General features: G+C 40.3%; 1 protein-coding gene across 1 annotated transcript in view; it reads right to left on the reverse strand.

Moving 5' to 3' along the window:
• Positions 1 to 6,549: 6,549 nt before the first annotated feature.
• ZNHIT6 (zinc finger HIT-type containing 6) overlaps positions 6,550 to 15,331 on the reverse strand; it is a 30,344-nt gene continuing 21,562 nt past the window's right edge. The window contains exons 9-10 of the mRNA XM_005422052.2: positions 11,714 to 11,838; positions 6,550 to 7,493 (exon numbers count right to left, since the gene is read on the reverse strand). Coding sequence (XP_005422109.1) covers positions 7,408 to 7,493; positions 11,714 to 11,838 — 211 coding nt within the window. The 3' untranslated portion in view covers positions 6,550 to 7,407. The remainder of the gene's footprint in view (positions 7,494 to 11,713; positions 11,839 to 15,331) is intronic.

The raw sequence follows: 15,331 nt of genomic DNA on the forward strand, positions 1-15,331 counted from the left end.
CCCTGCTGGCACTGTCCCGCCGCAGCGGCACGGCGCTCTCGGCCGAATGCGGTGCTGCCGCCACAAGGAGCGTTTCTCACACTACAGGTTTAGGATCGAAGGAACGCGCAGCCTTGTGCTCCCCACGCTTATTTCCTTGACGGCAGTAAGTGCTGTAATATAGAGGTTACACATAAAATCTTCCCTACTATTAGTAAAGACAAAGTTTCAGCTTCCATAAGTGCTCCATGACAGGAAATGAAACAAAAGCAGGAACACACAGACAGACTTGCATGACTACACAAAGTCCTTGTGGGATGCTGCCAGTTCACTCCTCTGCAGCAGCAGCAGGTGGAGGAAAAGCAGATACCATACTGACAGTGGGACAACCGAGCTACTACTGAACCCTCGTGGGGCTGTTGAGAATCTCTTTATCCACACATCAACTACTGCAGAGCCATGGCAGATCAGTCCCCTGGGCTGCCTGACCCAGCTGACCCTGTCTGTGAGCAGGCCCATCTCCCTGCTACAGGGTCACTGCCCGTTCCTGGGCTATGCAGGAACGGGCAGTGACCCTGTGATCACTGGGATTGCTGCAGGAGGATTTCCAGTCCACTCAACCTGCATGAATCCCTCACACGTCTTGAGGACTGAAACAGAAAAGTTTGCAGTGGGAAGTCATTTCTGGTTGGAAATCAAACCTACCTACATAGAAGCAGTTAAATGTGTCACACCAGAGGCTTGCTCTTGCCAGATGCCCGCCCTTCTGAGCTGATCCTGCAGAAATGCATGTGCACAATTTAGCTCGCTTGTTTAATCAGTGAAACTATTTCGATGCAGGGCTCCAAGTGCTCAGCACACAGCAAGGAAAAGTTGTATAGTTTCCCAGCTGCTCTGCCTCAAGCCAGTCCCTTTCATGTAGACACGTCCCCATTGTCACCTTCACAGTTTCTTCCTGCATATTATATAGCCACAATTAAAACAGCACACAGAAACAGGGAGGTGTCACAGTGAAAGCAGTAACATAAAACTAGCTTTGGAGGTACTTAGATATGTACTGACAACTAAACTGCATTAAAGTGCAGTGAGACTTGGTGTCTATAAAATACAAATCCTGCAAAAAAGAAAAGACTCCAACCAAGAGAATGATACAATAAGCAGCTCTCTATCATGCTGTAAAGACCGAACACCAAGAAACTGAATAGATGGCATCCACTATGCTATGTTTCCCCCCATAAAACTACACAGCTATGTCTTCTATGTACACAATTTATATTGGAGAAGATCCTGAAAGACCCCAAGGCACCATTCACATAAGCAACTTCATCTGTCTTGAAGTATAACCACTTATGGGATGGAATGTAACAACCATCTAGGAAGAAAACATTACACAATTTTTTGTAAGTTTTCATTTTCTAGTCAGAAGAAATTCAAAGGTAGGGTGAACACATTTGTCCAGATGGGAATCCAGCTGGGACATACACATTAACTATTTCACCTCCTGATGAATGGCAGTTCCAATCAGGATGAAGGGACTCAATTTAAGTGAGAGAAACAATCAGCAGTAGCCCAGCAGTGTTTTGGGACCACTGAATGTCAGTTCAAAAGAAGCCCCAGTATACCAGCCAAGTCAAAGACACCAGTTTCTCTGAAACTACTCATTTCCTTCAGCATCTCATCCAACCAGGTTTGAGAACAACTCCTACTTAGCCTACTAACTTGACAAAATCAGACACCAAGATGCCATGGCTGTAAAACCAGCAGTCTATTAGGAACTTGAAACAGGAAAATGCATTTTTCTCTAGAGGCTAAGGAACAATGCTGCTAAAATCATGTGGATGCCCAAGCACAGCTGAAAGTAGAGGCTGGGAAAAAAGGTCAACAAAGAGATACCACTGAGAATTTAGATCACAGAATCACAGAAATGCTAAGCTGGAAGACACACAACAGGATTATCAAGTCCAACTCTGGGCCCTGTGCAGGAAATCCCAGGAGTCACACCATGTGCCCGAGAGCATTGTCCAAACACATCTTGAACTCTGGCAGGCTGGTGTGGTTGACCACTGCCCTGAGGAACTGTTCCAGTGCCCAAACACCCTCTGGGTGAAGGCTTCTCCTGATATCCAACCTAAACCTGCCCTGACTCAGCTTCAGGCCATTCCCTCGGGTCCTGTCACTGTCACTGGGCAGAGATCAGTGCCTGCTGCTCCTCTTCCCTTCCCGAGGAAGCTGTGACTGCAGTGAAGTCTGCCCTCAGTCTCCTCCAGGCTGAGCAGACCCAGTGCCCTCAGCTGCTCCTCACTGCTTCCCCTTGAGGCCCTTCACCATCTTGGTTGCCCTCCTCTGGACACTCTCGAATAGCTCAGTGTCTTTCCTACATCGTGGCACCCAAAGCTGCCCCCAGCACTCGAGGTGAGGCCGCCCCAGAGCAGAGCAGAGAGGGACAATCCCCTCCCCTGCCTGTAATGATCCTGGAGATCCTATGCCTGATGTCCCCAGGACATGGTTGCTCCTGCTGGCTGTGCGAAAGTGATGGGGACTTCTTGGCAAGCTTCTAATGCCACCCATCCATTCTTTTTAAATATCTACACCTCATCCACTGACTTAATGTTTACCTCACTTTAGCACAGCTCTACTTCCTATTGGCATTCTTAGCAAAACAGACAAGTTCTGGAGCTACAATACAGACCCAGTAGACAACCTGGAAGCAAGGAATGGAAAGGCAAAAGCAGCTTTCACAGTTGTTTCTTCCTTCTCCTTGAAGCAGAACAGGGATGATGGGAAGAAAGTGGCAAAACAATTTTAAAAACAGTTTTGATTATCCACCAGCTGAAATGATGCAGGAACCAGCCAGCTCCCAGTATAGTCATTTATTCTCTAAAAAAAGACTCCCTCTCCCTTCTCATTTCTATTCTTCCTTCTCTGGCAGATTGTTTTGACCTCATTCTGATTTGCCATGCAACCACATGAACAGCTGTACTCATGCAGCTGATACAAAAAAAGTCTCATGCAAATGGATTAGATAAATACAAGGACTACTGTGACAGTCAAATAAAAAGGAATTAATTTCACCATTTCTATCATGAGTGCACAAAGAGTTTCCCTTACCCCAAAGGTAGGCAAAGCTCTAGTGGCTTTCCATATTTTATCACTCTATTGATTTTTCCTGCCAAAAAGCCTACTATAGTAAAATATCCTGGAAATGCTTTTCTGCAGGAAAAACTAGCAGAACAACTATCCCTCTTTTTACCTGGTTTTACATGGCATCTCTAACTTCCCTTTCAGTTTCAGTATTTGTTTTGAGTTATTTTTGCTGCCATTTCTTGTCTTGCATACACGTGACTTCTTCCCATTTCACCACAGATTTCCAGCAAATAAGACCATATGTACTACCATAGCAACATTTTAATACAAACACACTGTGATCTTTGTTCACTGAAGTACACAGTTCATTTCTTTTTCTCTTATTAACAGAACCTGCATCTGCATACAGTTTAACTGAATGTCATAGCAACAACATAAACATCAATTCAAGATATTTTTTCCTTTGGAGGGCAGAAGAATAAATGTTTTCAGGAAAAGAGTGTGGAACTTCAAGCAGAATGAAATGTTTGTGACTAAACAGGGCCTGAAGTTACATCATGAGGGCTGTGTATTTACACTTGGAAAGCCTGCTCTTGCACAGTGTTACACATTCTCAGCTTCTACAGATGTCCACAGAGAACAGCCTTATCTGGCAGGGCAAGGACTGAATCCCAGCCATGCCGATACACAACACATAGCTGGGACTTGCTATTAGCACTCCCATGAACTCAGAAACCCAGGTCCTGCTTCAGACTGGAGTCCATGTCCTGCACTGAGTTTTCCTCTAATGCAGAGTAAAACTGCACTGTTGACTGGAGTAACAAAACCTGGTCCAGTTTTTGCCTCCAAGGACCAGTGCCAGCCACACATTCTGTGGCATGACCCTCTTTTCCTCTACGGATCAACAATTCCTAATGCCAAGATAAATGTAGCAAAACTCAGAATTCCAATGTGTTCATTCAAAACTGAGCTGCTTCACTGACAGGGGGTACAACTGTTTACCCATGACAACTCAATTATGGCTCATCTCCCCAGGAAGTTCTACAAAAAAGGAAAAGAATCAAGTTCTCTCCCATGGCTGAGTCAGTCCTACTTCCCAGCTACTGCTGTGTGCTTAGCTATGCTCTATTTTTGTCCTTTAAGGTTTGTGAAAGGGATGACATCATTAAGCTTTTAATTTTTTAAGTGGTGTTTTCATTCAAGACAAGAGCCTTTACTCTTTGTAAGCTGATAGTCCTTCAGCTCAAGCATGCTGAAAAGTCTAAACATTAAAAGAAATGCTGTAACAACACTACACAGAAATAGCTTGTTCCTTCTGTGACAAATAATTTATAGAGGAAAATAAATGAGTAAGCATAGTAGGCATAAAATAAGCACTCAATGCAAGCTGGTGTTGAATGATGAAGATTAAAACAACATCACACAGTTCTCATTCACAGACATGATCTGTTCTGAATCAAGGCAGAGTCCTGTAGGGATCTGTGTGTAATAGGACTACAATAGTATGTTTTCAAAATGGACAGAATGGAAGCCCTCCAGGAAGCTTCAGCTCCGTGTCTTAAATTTCTACTTCTTGACCAGAAATTTAAAAAATACAGAAGATGCTTTTTTTCTCTCTTCTGTTTATTACAAGGTGTCTGTTCCAGGTTAGGTCACTCAAAAAAAAACCAAAAACCAAAAAAAAAAAAAAAAAACAAAAACAAAAAACCAAAACAAAAAAAACAACCAAAAATCAAAACAAAAAAATTTTCCTTAACTGTCCATTAAAGTGTTAAAAAACATCTGCCTAGCACAACAGTGCATAAACTGATTAAATCAAGAACCTCATTATTATGAAGAATTATGACTAATATGAAGAATTTTGATTTCTTATTATAAAGAAAAATTGAAAAAGCTTAGGAAAACTGAATAAAATATTTGAATTGCATTTTGATTTGTTTTTGACCAATCACCTCTGTTCAAACTAGTTTAATTGTAAAAATAGGTAAGCAGTAACCTAGTTTGAAAGAATGGCAAATGCTACCTTCAGTTTGACTGAACTCTGGGAGATTATTCCCAGCTTTGTCTGGGAAATTTCAGTACTAGTAACCACCACAGGAATATGTTTTAAAGCCTTCTTTAAGGTAAATCTGAAGGACAGATTTAACAGCATCTTCATTTAAAAATAAATTATGTTGTGTTTGACTCACAAGGAAGCTTAAAGTAGATTTATATAAGAAAAAAAACCCCACAGGCAAACCCTTTGGTACAATTAATGAAAACCCCCAAGAGCACAGGAAAGTAATGCAAATCACAAATCTGTGTTCCTCAGTCAAAGACTAATCACACACACATGCAGATCAACACTACTACTTGCAGCACTCCCATTTTCACTGTGCTCTGGACCCAACAGAAATGCCATGCTTTTACTGCAGATGAAACATTTTCTGGCCAATGAACTGTGGCAGTTTTGCTATTTGCTCTTTTATTGGTATTACTATGAATGAGTTCAAGACCGGTCTAAAGTAATTTGTGGCTACCAAGCCAGTGTGCAGCGATCACTGATTAGGAAAAGCTTATTCACTTTCACTGAACTGAAAAAATATGAAACCAGCACCTATAGCTAGGAATCCTGGTCCTTTAAAAAGGGTTAAAAAAACAAATGTTGAAACAAGAGATGGGCAGAGGACCAACAATGACTAAGAAAGAAAATAGAGCACAGGTGGCTGCTGCCAGGCGAGAAGAAAAACTTTCCTGTTTCACCAGAGGTTGCAAAACACACAAGAGAAAAGACACATGATACCACTGGGAGAAAAAGTAGTATGTGACTACAAAGGTCTGATGCTCTGGCCAAACTTCAGTAGTGAGCTGTCATGGTAAACAATTTATTAACTCCAATTTCTTTACAAGTGAAAAAAAAACCTTCTAAAACTTTGAACATCTCAGAAATCCTGTCCATGCAGCATGACTGGTGAGGGCCCAACAGCCTGGTGCCCTGAATCGCAGACTGAGGGTCCAGAAGCCTAAACCCTCCCCTATACTGCTCCCCCAGCCTCCTGTGACCTCCAGAAGTTCCTTCACTGCTTTCTATTGTGTTTCCACCCACAACATCAGCACTGGTAGAAGAAGACTCATGACTGAAATACCACCTGCATGGCAATTCAGCACACGCCCCAGGTCACCAACACACCAAGGGGCTTGTCTCAAGCAGGAGACAGAGTCTGGGAACTAAAGCAGCAGCAACCTCAGAGAGCTGTTTAGAGTGAACATGTCCTGAAGACAAATGCTGGCTTGGGCAGAGCCGTGCAAAAGCAAGGCAAAGGCTGATGCTGATTTTTCAGAATGCCCTGGTCAGTAGGGAGAGGGGCTCACCTGGCTTGCACCACTTGTGGCATTGCTGTTCTCATCCTCCACAGACCCCACAGCACAGGGGACTTGGATACAGGACAGCTGGTCTGTGATCTAAGAATCTTTGCAGAAGTTAACAACTGTCAGCAGACAATACAGTACAGGAAATTTTCTTCCTTTAAGATTTATTTAAGTAGGTAAATGTAGCTGATATGCCAGTAAGTATTTAAAATAACTAACTTCAGTAGGGACTAGGAATATGAGATGCATAACACAAATATTCTTTAGAAGTCCAGTATTATTTGCATTAGTGCCAGTCTATGCATCCATTTCTAGGGATATAAACACTCATGGCAATTTAGAAGGCCTGGAGAGAAGACCAAACACACTTGCAACATGCCACCCTGAAAACACAGTCTGACCTCTCATTAACACATGGAACAAGATGCAACCACGTCAGGAACAAAAAAAAAAAAAAAAAAAACCAAAACAAAAAAAAAAAAAACCCAAACAAAACAACAACAACAACAAAGTATTGCATCAAGCACCCGAAATGTCACCAGAGAAGATCAAAAGTAACACAAGACCATTTTTGGTAGCTCAGTGTTACACAGAAATACTGTAAAAGGAAACTGATCTAATGAAATAACTGTACTTTTTTCCCAGTAAATTTAAGCATTAAGACTCAAATCAACATAGAAATACAAATATATGATCAGATATTTAAACTCAAACATTTGGCGCTGAGCTGGTTAGGCAAAAAGTAAAAACAGTGGTGCAATTAAAAACTGAAATTCAATTAGAATATTATTTTTTTCTGGAGCCACAGTTCCCCATCTTTTGATTTACATCCCTAAATATGCATTATTAAATCCAAAAGTAGTCAAGCACTTTCAGAGTGCTACCTTTAGTAAAGGAAGTTAAGCCAAACCTCCAGGAACTTAGTTGTATCAAAAGAATTTAATTAAATAATTAAAAAAATAAAAGCTCATTCCATCATGTTCTCTCAAAGAACTGTCATGAACTGTCCTGAATCTCCCCTTCTTCCACAGATGAGAGGTATGAGCTTTCATTGTCTGAGTTCTCTGCAGGCTCACTGCCATCTGAGGATATAGAACACAAAAAACAAACAAGCAATTAGTTTCAGCAATGTTGTTTGCTCATCAAACAGAAGCAGTTTCATATCTTCTTCTCCTTTTAATCACTCTTTTCTTTAGGAGAGCTATTTCATAAGACATAACCAGTTTCATGACATAGGATAAAGCCCTGGATAGGACCTCATTGTTGAAGGAGAAAGCAAGTCAATGTTGAGAATTCCTTTTACCTTTTAAATCTCAGTCTTTCAGTCAAGTAGGAAAGGAGAGTATTTATCCCCCACAAAACTCTAGATCTACTGAGAATTTTAAATTATTCTTTTGGCTTGTTTTAAATGTTGTTTTCTGGGATGTCACAGACATATATTACAACTGTAATGAATTATAAATAATTTACACTTTTCCTAGCATTTCAGTTAAGATGTGGAACTACAGAGAAATGGGAAAGGGAAAATTTAAATTTCACATGTTCCAGCATCCCAAAGATAGTGATAAGCTATGTACATCCATAAGCTAAGGCTGGTGAAGTTCAAGGTACACAATAACTTGTGCTTTAGGGCACAGCTATTGTGCTCTGCTGAGATCATAGAGTGAAATTCTCATCTCCAAAACTGGTCTTCAGCCTCACACCCCACAGATCCTTCTTTAACAAGCCCTGACCCTGGTCACCTTGTGCTGATGTCATCAAATGCCACTTGGTTGGTGACACTCAAGCAGAACAAAAATAAACTCCAGCAAAGCGGGCCCATGAATCACACTCTGCTCTCATTGTTATTTTCAGTATTTGATCTATGAATTTAAAGATGCATTTGAACATTTAGTATCAGAGGTTTCATTAAGAGAATGTTACCAAAAGGGAGCTGATGAAGTATAGCTACTGTCTGGTCAAGATAAGTTCTACAGCTGGCAAGCACAGATAATACACAGGACACAGTGTGCACCTGTACAGTTTCCAAGGAATTTGTTCAAGAAAATAGAAGCATTTCACCCAGAAACATCAGAGGTCACATTTTGTCTATATTAAATCTAGTGTATAATCAATTAACATTTATATGCCAGATATGTACTGAGTAATGCACAAAGTAAGGCCTGTGAAAGCTTCCATAATCCCCTGCTATCTTCAGCCATGACTGACCCTGTATGCTGAAATCAGAGCACCTGTAGGTTCTGCTGTTAATCAAGTCAAGCAGCAAAACATCACATAAAAGAATGTGGCAATCTTCTGACTCACAGCAATGCTCAACAGATAAATTTTACTTCTGTTACAGTAATATTTAATAGGAATTATAGATTGTCTTCACTAAAAAAGAGCATATTTGTATGGTGCTGATAGCATTGCCTATAAATTAAGATCGCCCAATCTGTGTCACCATAAAACTGTCTGCAGTTTACTTATAATGTAAAATTTAAACTCTAAGTTTTTCAGTGGCAGTTTCCATCCTCAATCCTTAATTTCCTTATGTAGTCGAAAGTTTCAGCTGAAATACTTCAGCCATTTCTGAAAAGAAGAATAGGAGAAATAGGCTTTATACTCATTAAATCCTAGCAATTTCTCTTTGAAGGTGTCCAGCTCTAGCTATCCCCCAGTCCTTGGGGATTACTACTTGAATCTCAGGGAGAATGGTGATGTTTCCCCATCATGTGCCTGTTCCTGTGGCCATGAAAACTTGATTCTGTTGTTCCTGCGGAAGGAGGTAGATCTGAGATTGCTCAGGAAGGAAGCAGTATTTTTGCAATTAAATTCCCCCAAGACTTTGCTTCTTGTTCTAGCCTGGATCCCTTGCAAACAGGGTCAGCAGGGTTATGGCTGCCTGAGCCCCAGGCTGAGCAGACACCCTGCCACATGTCCACTCCTGGCAGCTGTTTGCCTGGAATGCAAAGGGAGGTCAGCACCAGGCTCCCAGCAGGACAAGTGTCACAAGCGTCCCTCTGGGCATGCCAGCAAGCAGAGAGGAAAGGCAGCACTGGGGGCAGTAGGATCAGCAGGGTGGATGGCTTGGGAGGAGAGGGCCACTGATACAGAGAGCCATACATGGCAAGGAAACTGGACTGCAACAACACAGAAGATGCTGTAGCAGAAAGGTCACTTCTTGGGAGATGGGAAGGGGCTAAAATACTTCTCTGATTACAACAGGCTTCTCCCTGGACAGTCAGGAGGTTAACATAAGATTTGCACTCTAAGCAATTACCTGTGAATGCAATTGCTAAAGCAAACTGAAAACTGGTTTTCTTCTCCTATATTCTGTAAAGATGACATACAAAAGAAAAGCACAATGATTTTGACACACTAACTAAAATGGTACTTTGTCTTCAGGCAGAGTAACAGCAACAAAAACATCCTCCAGCTTTTATATTCATGTTGTGAACATGCTTTTCCTCAAAGAAACTGAAATTACTGTCACATACTTCTACTCTGAACAGAAAAAATACCAAGAACACAGGTTCTCAACCTAACTCAAGTTGATTATTAATATCTTAACCAAGAAGACAACAATAAGTTATGATAAAAGTTGTGAAAATCATAGTATTTTTCCCATTAGCTGTAACTTTTGCTATGTCACACCCAAGACATCTTAACAGGGAGCTATTCAATTCATTTTTATGGAATCTATAGAGACAGTTAAAACAACAACAACAACAAAAATCAATGGTTCTCAAAATCTGAAACGGCTGTTAGTGTTCTCAGTACCCCTGCAGGGATGACTACACATCAAATGATTCTTGCAGCAGAGGAAGGTTACTGTCCTCAAGACACACACTTGCACTGCCCTGTGGCAGAGCTGTTGGCACTTCCCAGCTATTACTGGCTCTCTCTTCCCCTCCTCTTGTGCCTTTTACAGAGTCAGGTAGGTGCTGCAGCAGCATGGCCTCAAATACCATTGTTCAATCAACACTTCCTTGAATCTGTACCCTTAAAAGGACAACCTCCCTTTTAGCTCAGGAGACAATGACAACCCTGTACAGATTAAGTACATGAGCCAATCAATTGTAATTCCCTCCTGACCTCTAAATCATAGAGGTACAGCTGAGTACTGAAAAGCAAGGCTCCTAGACAAAGAAATAATGGGTAAATTCAAACCCAGCCAGCTTCATGTACTGCAGCGTCTGTATGTGCACTCCCAGGGTGTGTCTCACACCTGATCTCTACCTCATCCCCTGGAGTGCTCTCTCACTCTCAGCAGCCCCTGCAGTGCATAGCACAAGGAATTTTTGCACGCCAGATCTTTGGGTGCAGACTGCTCTCACTTAGGGGATCACTCAGTGTAATCCAGCCACAACAGCCAAGCTCCATGGAGGTCCAGATCACTGGTACAATATTCTCAGTCCTGTATTTCATCAGTCACATCATATACATATAGAACCACGGCTGAGCTGCTGCAGGGAAATAGTAACTGCAAATATATATCAAAGCTTTTCTGCAAGAATCTGTAAGAATTAGAGACTGGCCCATCACAGAAAGTTACGGGATATGATAACTAAGGTGACTAGGTGGGGGACTAGGAGATGAGAACTGATTTCCTCTTTCAACAGCTGAAATATCTTTGAGCAATCTTTTAGCTTTAGAAACAGATGCTGGGACATTAAGCCTTTATACTGTGGAGAAAAATGGATATTAACTTAAAAACTAAAAGCAAATTCCTGCTATATCTGGATTCTCTTCCAAATTAACTCCAAGATCAAAGTTCTCCCTCAAGAAAGTAATCCTTAAAAGATAACATTGTGCTTTTAACCCACCCAAAAAAGTGACTTTGCCATTATGATTTCTAATAACTATCTCACAACTCAGAATTATTTGTCCAATATTAGAAGGTATGCTAGAAAATAATGGAGAATGATTCCGTTGCATGATTATCAGGTTTATTTAAAATCCATCTTCCCCAGACAAACTGACTCTTCAGAAATAATCAACTCTGTCAATCTTTGCTACATGAAAAAAAATAGCAGAAGTCTGAATAGTTGTTTCACCTTGGTGGCTAAAAACATATAAAGACCCCAGTAAAGCACCAGTAAACAAAGTTAGAAAAACCACATCCAATACAGCTCATGGATGGATGCCATCAGCCAGCAATTTTAAGACAAGAGCTTTCATAACAGTTTTTTCTATAGCCATTTTTAAGCTTCAGAAGGAAATGTAAGACATATTGCTCATTCCTGGCAATATCCTTAACTACTGTTTATATAACTAAAATATCCAAGTATAACATAACAGGAAATAAATATGTGCTCACCTTGGCCAAGGACCACCATGTCATTCTTCAGTGTTTTCAAGACCACAAATAATGTTGGATATTCAATTATTACTTTGCCTTTCAGATTATCTAGAAGGCTTCTGCTGGCATCCAGTTCATTGTACCTTAAAAACAACAGGAAGTTCACTTTGGATTTTAATACTAGCAAGGACATAATGTACATTTGCTGTGGGGGGAAAAAAAAGAGTAAAAGGCTTTCTGGCATTTCACATGATTTTCAGGTGATACCATGTCCAGAAAAACTACCTTACAATTCAAATTACATATCCAGTCTTATTCTCCAACTACAGTTTTTTTAAACCTTCCTTATATCTAATCATAAAGAACAAAAGGAGAATGAAAGTAAAATTTCTCTAAGGGTTGAAATGTTTTATTATGCCTTAATGAATATCTTTAGCAAATCAGATAAGGACATAGGGTTATCAAAATTGATACATTTATCAAAACCTGATTCTAAATTAAAAATAACATTTAATATTATACTTATAGGTTTTAACACTACAGGTTTAATTTACTTGATTAGTAGCGTACCTTATTTATCACATTTGCTTATGAATCACCAGTGAAGCCCTAGGAAGATGAAATAAAACTACAAAAGCACAGGTACACTGGAGCTCTTAGAGCTCTGTTTTTGTAGGAGATATCCTTGTTCTGATACAGGAGCATTACAGCAATAATTTCTAAAAGATGATACAACATCTGCTATGCCAGAGTAAACCTCTGCTCACAGCAGCATCAGAGAGAAGCTCCCTGCAGAAATCCCCACGTGTGTGTGCTCCAGAGGCACAGGACTGGATGCGCAGTCCCTTCCCAGGAAAGGGTCCTCCTCAGCCCAGGCAGTGAGAGCAGGTGCATAATAAATGATATCACAGTAATGGAAAGCAAACTGAGCATCCTCTCCACAATTACTCTCTCCAACTGTAATGCTCTCTCCCAGCTCTTGAGCTAGAAACCTGGACGTGGGATTTTCTGGAAAGGAAGTATTTCAAAGGCTTCTGAAAGAGGGAGCTTGTTGCCTTCACTTACCAAAACTGAGGCATCCAAAGGATGCTCTGATATTATTACGCTGCAATCTGAGTTACACAACTTTCTGTATGCAGCATTATTAAACGATCAGTAAGCTAATGTATCAGCTAAGGGCAAATGAAGTTCAAAACCAAAATATACTGTAGGCAGTACATGGGGTATTTCCCACAGCTGCTCTACCTCCTCTGATCATTAACATATTATACAGTTGTGTTTTCTTTTGCCAAAACCAAAGGGATGGGTGAAGAAAATTATATACTTCATGATTTACAATAGTGTGTGATTAAAAGCAGTACACTGGGAGTCAGCGCACAAGAAGAATATTGGAGGTAAACCAGGAATTGAGTTCCTGGGATTTAAGGGAAACTTAGTTTGAGCAAAATTCTCTCATTTTCAATTTCAAATAATCATGAAAATATTTGGTTTCATGTTTCTCTCAAGCCAAAGTAATTATGACCTCTTCTTACTGAAACCCTTGAAAAGGGATACTAGTACATTACATGTCTTATTGAATGAATGCATTCATAAGTTCTGGATTAACACACATGAACAGAAACATATTTACTGCTTTATTTACAGTACTCTAAATGCAAAGTATGGCAATACCTTTCCTTTGGCAGGGACCTCAACACATTCCTTTCTGGTTAAGCAAACATTTACCACCAAGAGGCTAAAGTAATTCACATGCCACAATACACTTTCCATTATCTCATATTTTAGACAAAACATCTTTAGCGTCCAGCTTGGCATAAGATAAAACATTTGTACTTAAAACTATTTTATGATAGTAAATTACTGAAGTGTTAGATCACTGAGTCAGAGCTTTATCTTTTTTTTGTTAAAGTAAATTTTATTGGTTGACAGTGACAGGAAAAACATCTAAATTTTTAGCCCATAATGTGGGCCATAAATTTCAGGAAGAATGTAACAAAGGAGCTTAATGCTTCTCTTATTTAAACTTGTCTGTTACTGTATATATTATCCAAAAGACCTAACTCTACCACATTTTCTACTTCATACACAAGTGCAAGTTGAGGTTTATCTGGTAATCCACCTGTCAGGCTCTTCCTTGACTGTGCATGCTTAAAAGATCTCAAAATAAAACTATTATTCATCACATCAATTCCAAAGTCTACTGAAGAACAGCTCTTGAGCAAGACTGATTTTTCAGGTTATCTCAGAAAGACCAGATCATGATAAAAACTTTCCCAATTTCATCTCAGAGCTAGAACAAAGTCAGACATAGAGGGTCAGAGGGTGAACAATAGAAATTTTGCCCCTTCTATGGGCAAAAGAAGAGTGCCCTGGAGGGTTTAACCAGAAGCCTATACACACACACACACACACTTCTAATTTTTACTAATGAAAAGACTAGACCTGTTTGGAGAAAAATAAAACTAAATAGTCTTTTTTACAAGTCTTGTAATTTCTTGTAGTGATTATTCACCAGGATGAGCTGAGGATGTAGAGCAACACTGGCATGGTAGGCCCTTCCATGTATGTGCAGCAAATTGGTCTCACCACAAGCAGGAGACAGAAGAAGGAGAACATCACAATCAGCTATTACTAGATATCCTTTTATCATCACTTTTACCCACTAGTTTTGTTTCATTGGGATTGCATAGCCTGTGTGAGAAGAACCCATAAGGAGCTGTAACCTTCTTCAAACCCATCCTTCACTGTGCACTTCAACCCAGTGAAATGAAGAACAACCAGTGTCAGTCTGTCTTTCCATCTGGACTCTTCCATACTCCAGGACCAACTGCAGGAACCAACTTAACTGAGGCTGTCATCCTAAATGAGCTCCTTCAGCCCCTCATGCCAGGATGGATTTGAGATAAGCCTGGCTCCAAACTAACTGACCATGCCAACAAAACCATTGCCTTAACACCCATCTTCACCTCTTCCTTTTAAACCCCCCCTCTGCTTTCTCTTTTCTCCCACTGTCCCATTCATGCAAGTTGTCTGCACTAGGGCTTCCTAATCCCTGTATTCAGCAGGACTTCTCTCCATGTTCTCTCTCCAACTTCTTTCCTTCCTGGTATTTACTTTCCACATATATTCTTTTTCCCTTCCTTATGCTCCCTCAGCCTCCCTGAACAACACCCACTATCTAATAATACACTTTGCTGATTATTTTCTTGCCCCAAGCAAAGCTTTATGCCCATGTTGCAAAGCAATAAATAGGCCTGGATTTTTTCTTAATAAGAAATGACTCCATTTATAAGGACCACAAAGAGATGATCTTAGACAACCGCTTTTGATTTTAGCTGGAATGAAATAACAATAACTGCTTTTTGAAGAACTGAATTTAAGTAGAATTTGCCTGCTAGCAGGCAGTTTAAAAGCCTACAAAAGTTGTGACAATTGAGAAAATTTAGCAAGATTCAGCAATCCCACATCAGTTCCCATACAAACTGTTGTATCTGCTCTACGAACAGCTGTTACCTTCCACAGAATACTGAAATTAATGTGTCTCTGCACTTCTGATAGCATCTGTGAGTTTCTGCAAAGGCTAGTTATTACACTATCTATAGTTATTCCACCACCTTCCAGGAATTCAACAATTCA

The sequence above is a fragment of the Geospiza fortis genome, unplaced genomic scaffold (assembly GCF_000277835.1).
Source record: "Geospiza fortis unplaced genomic scaffold, GeoFor_1.0 scaffold403, whole genome shotgun sequence".
In the NCBI taxonomy this organism is placed as follows: Eukaryota; Metazoa; Chordata; class Aves; order Passeriformes; family Thraupidae; genus Geospiza; species Geospiza fortis.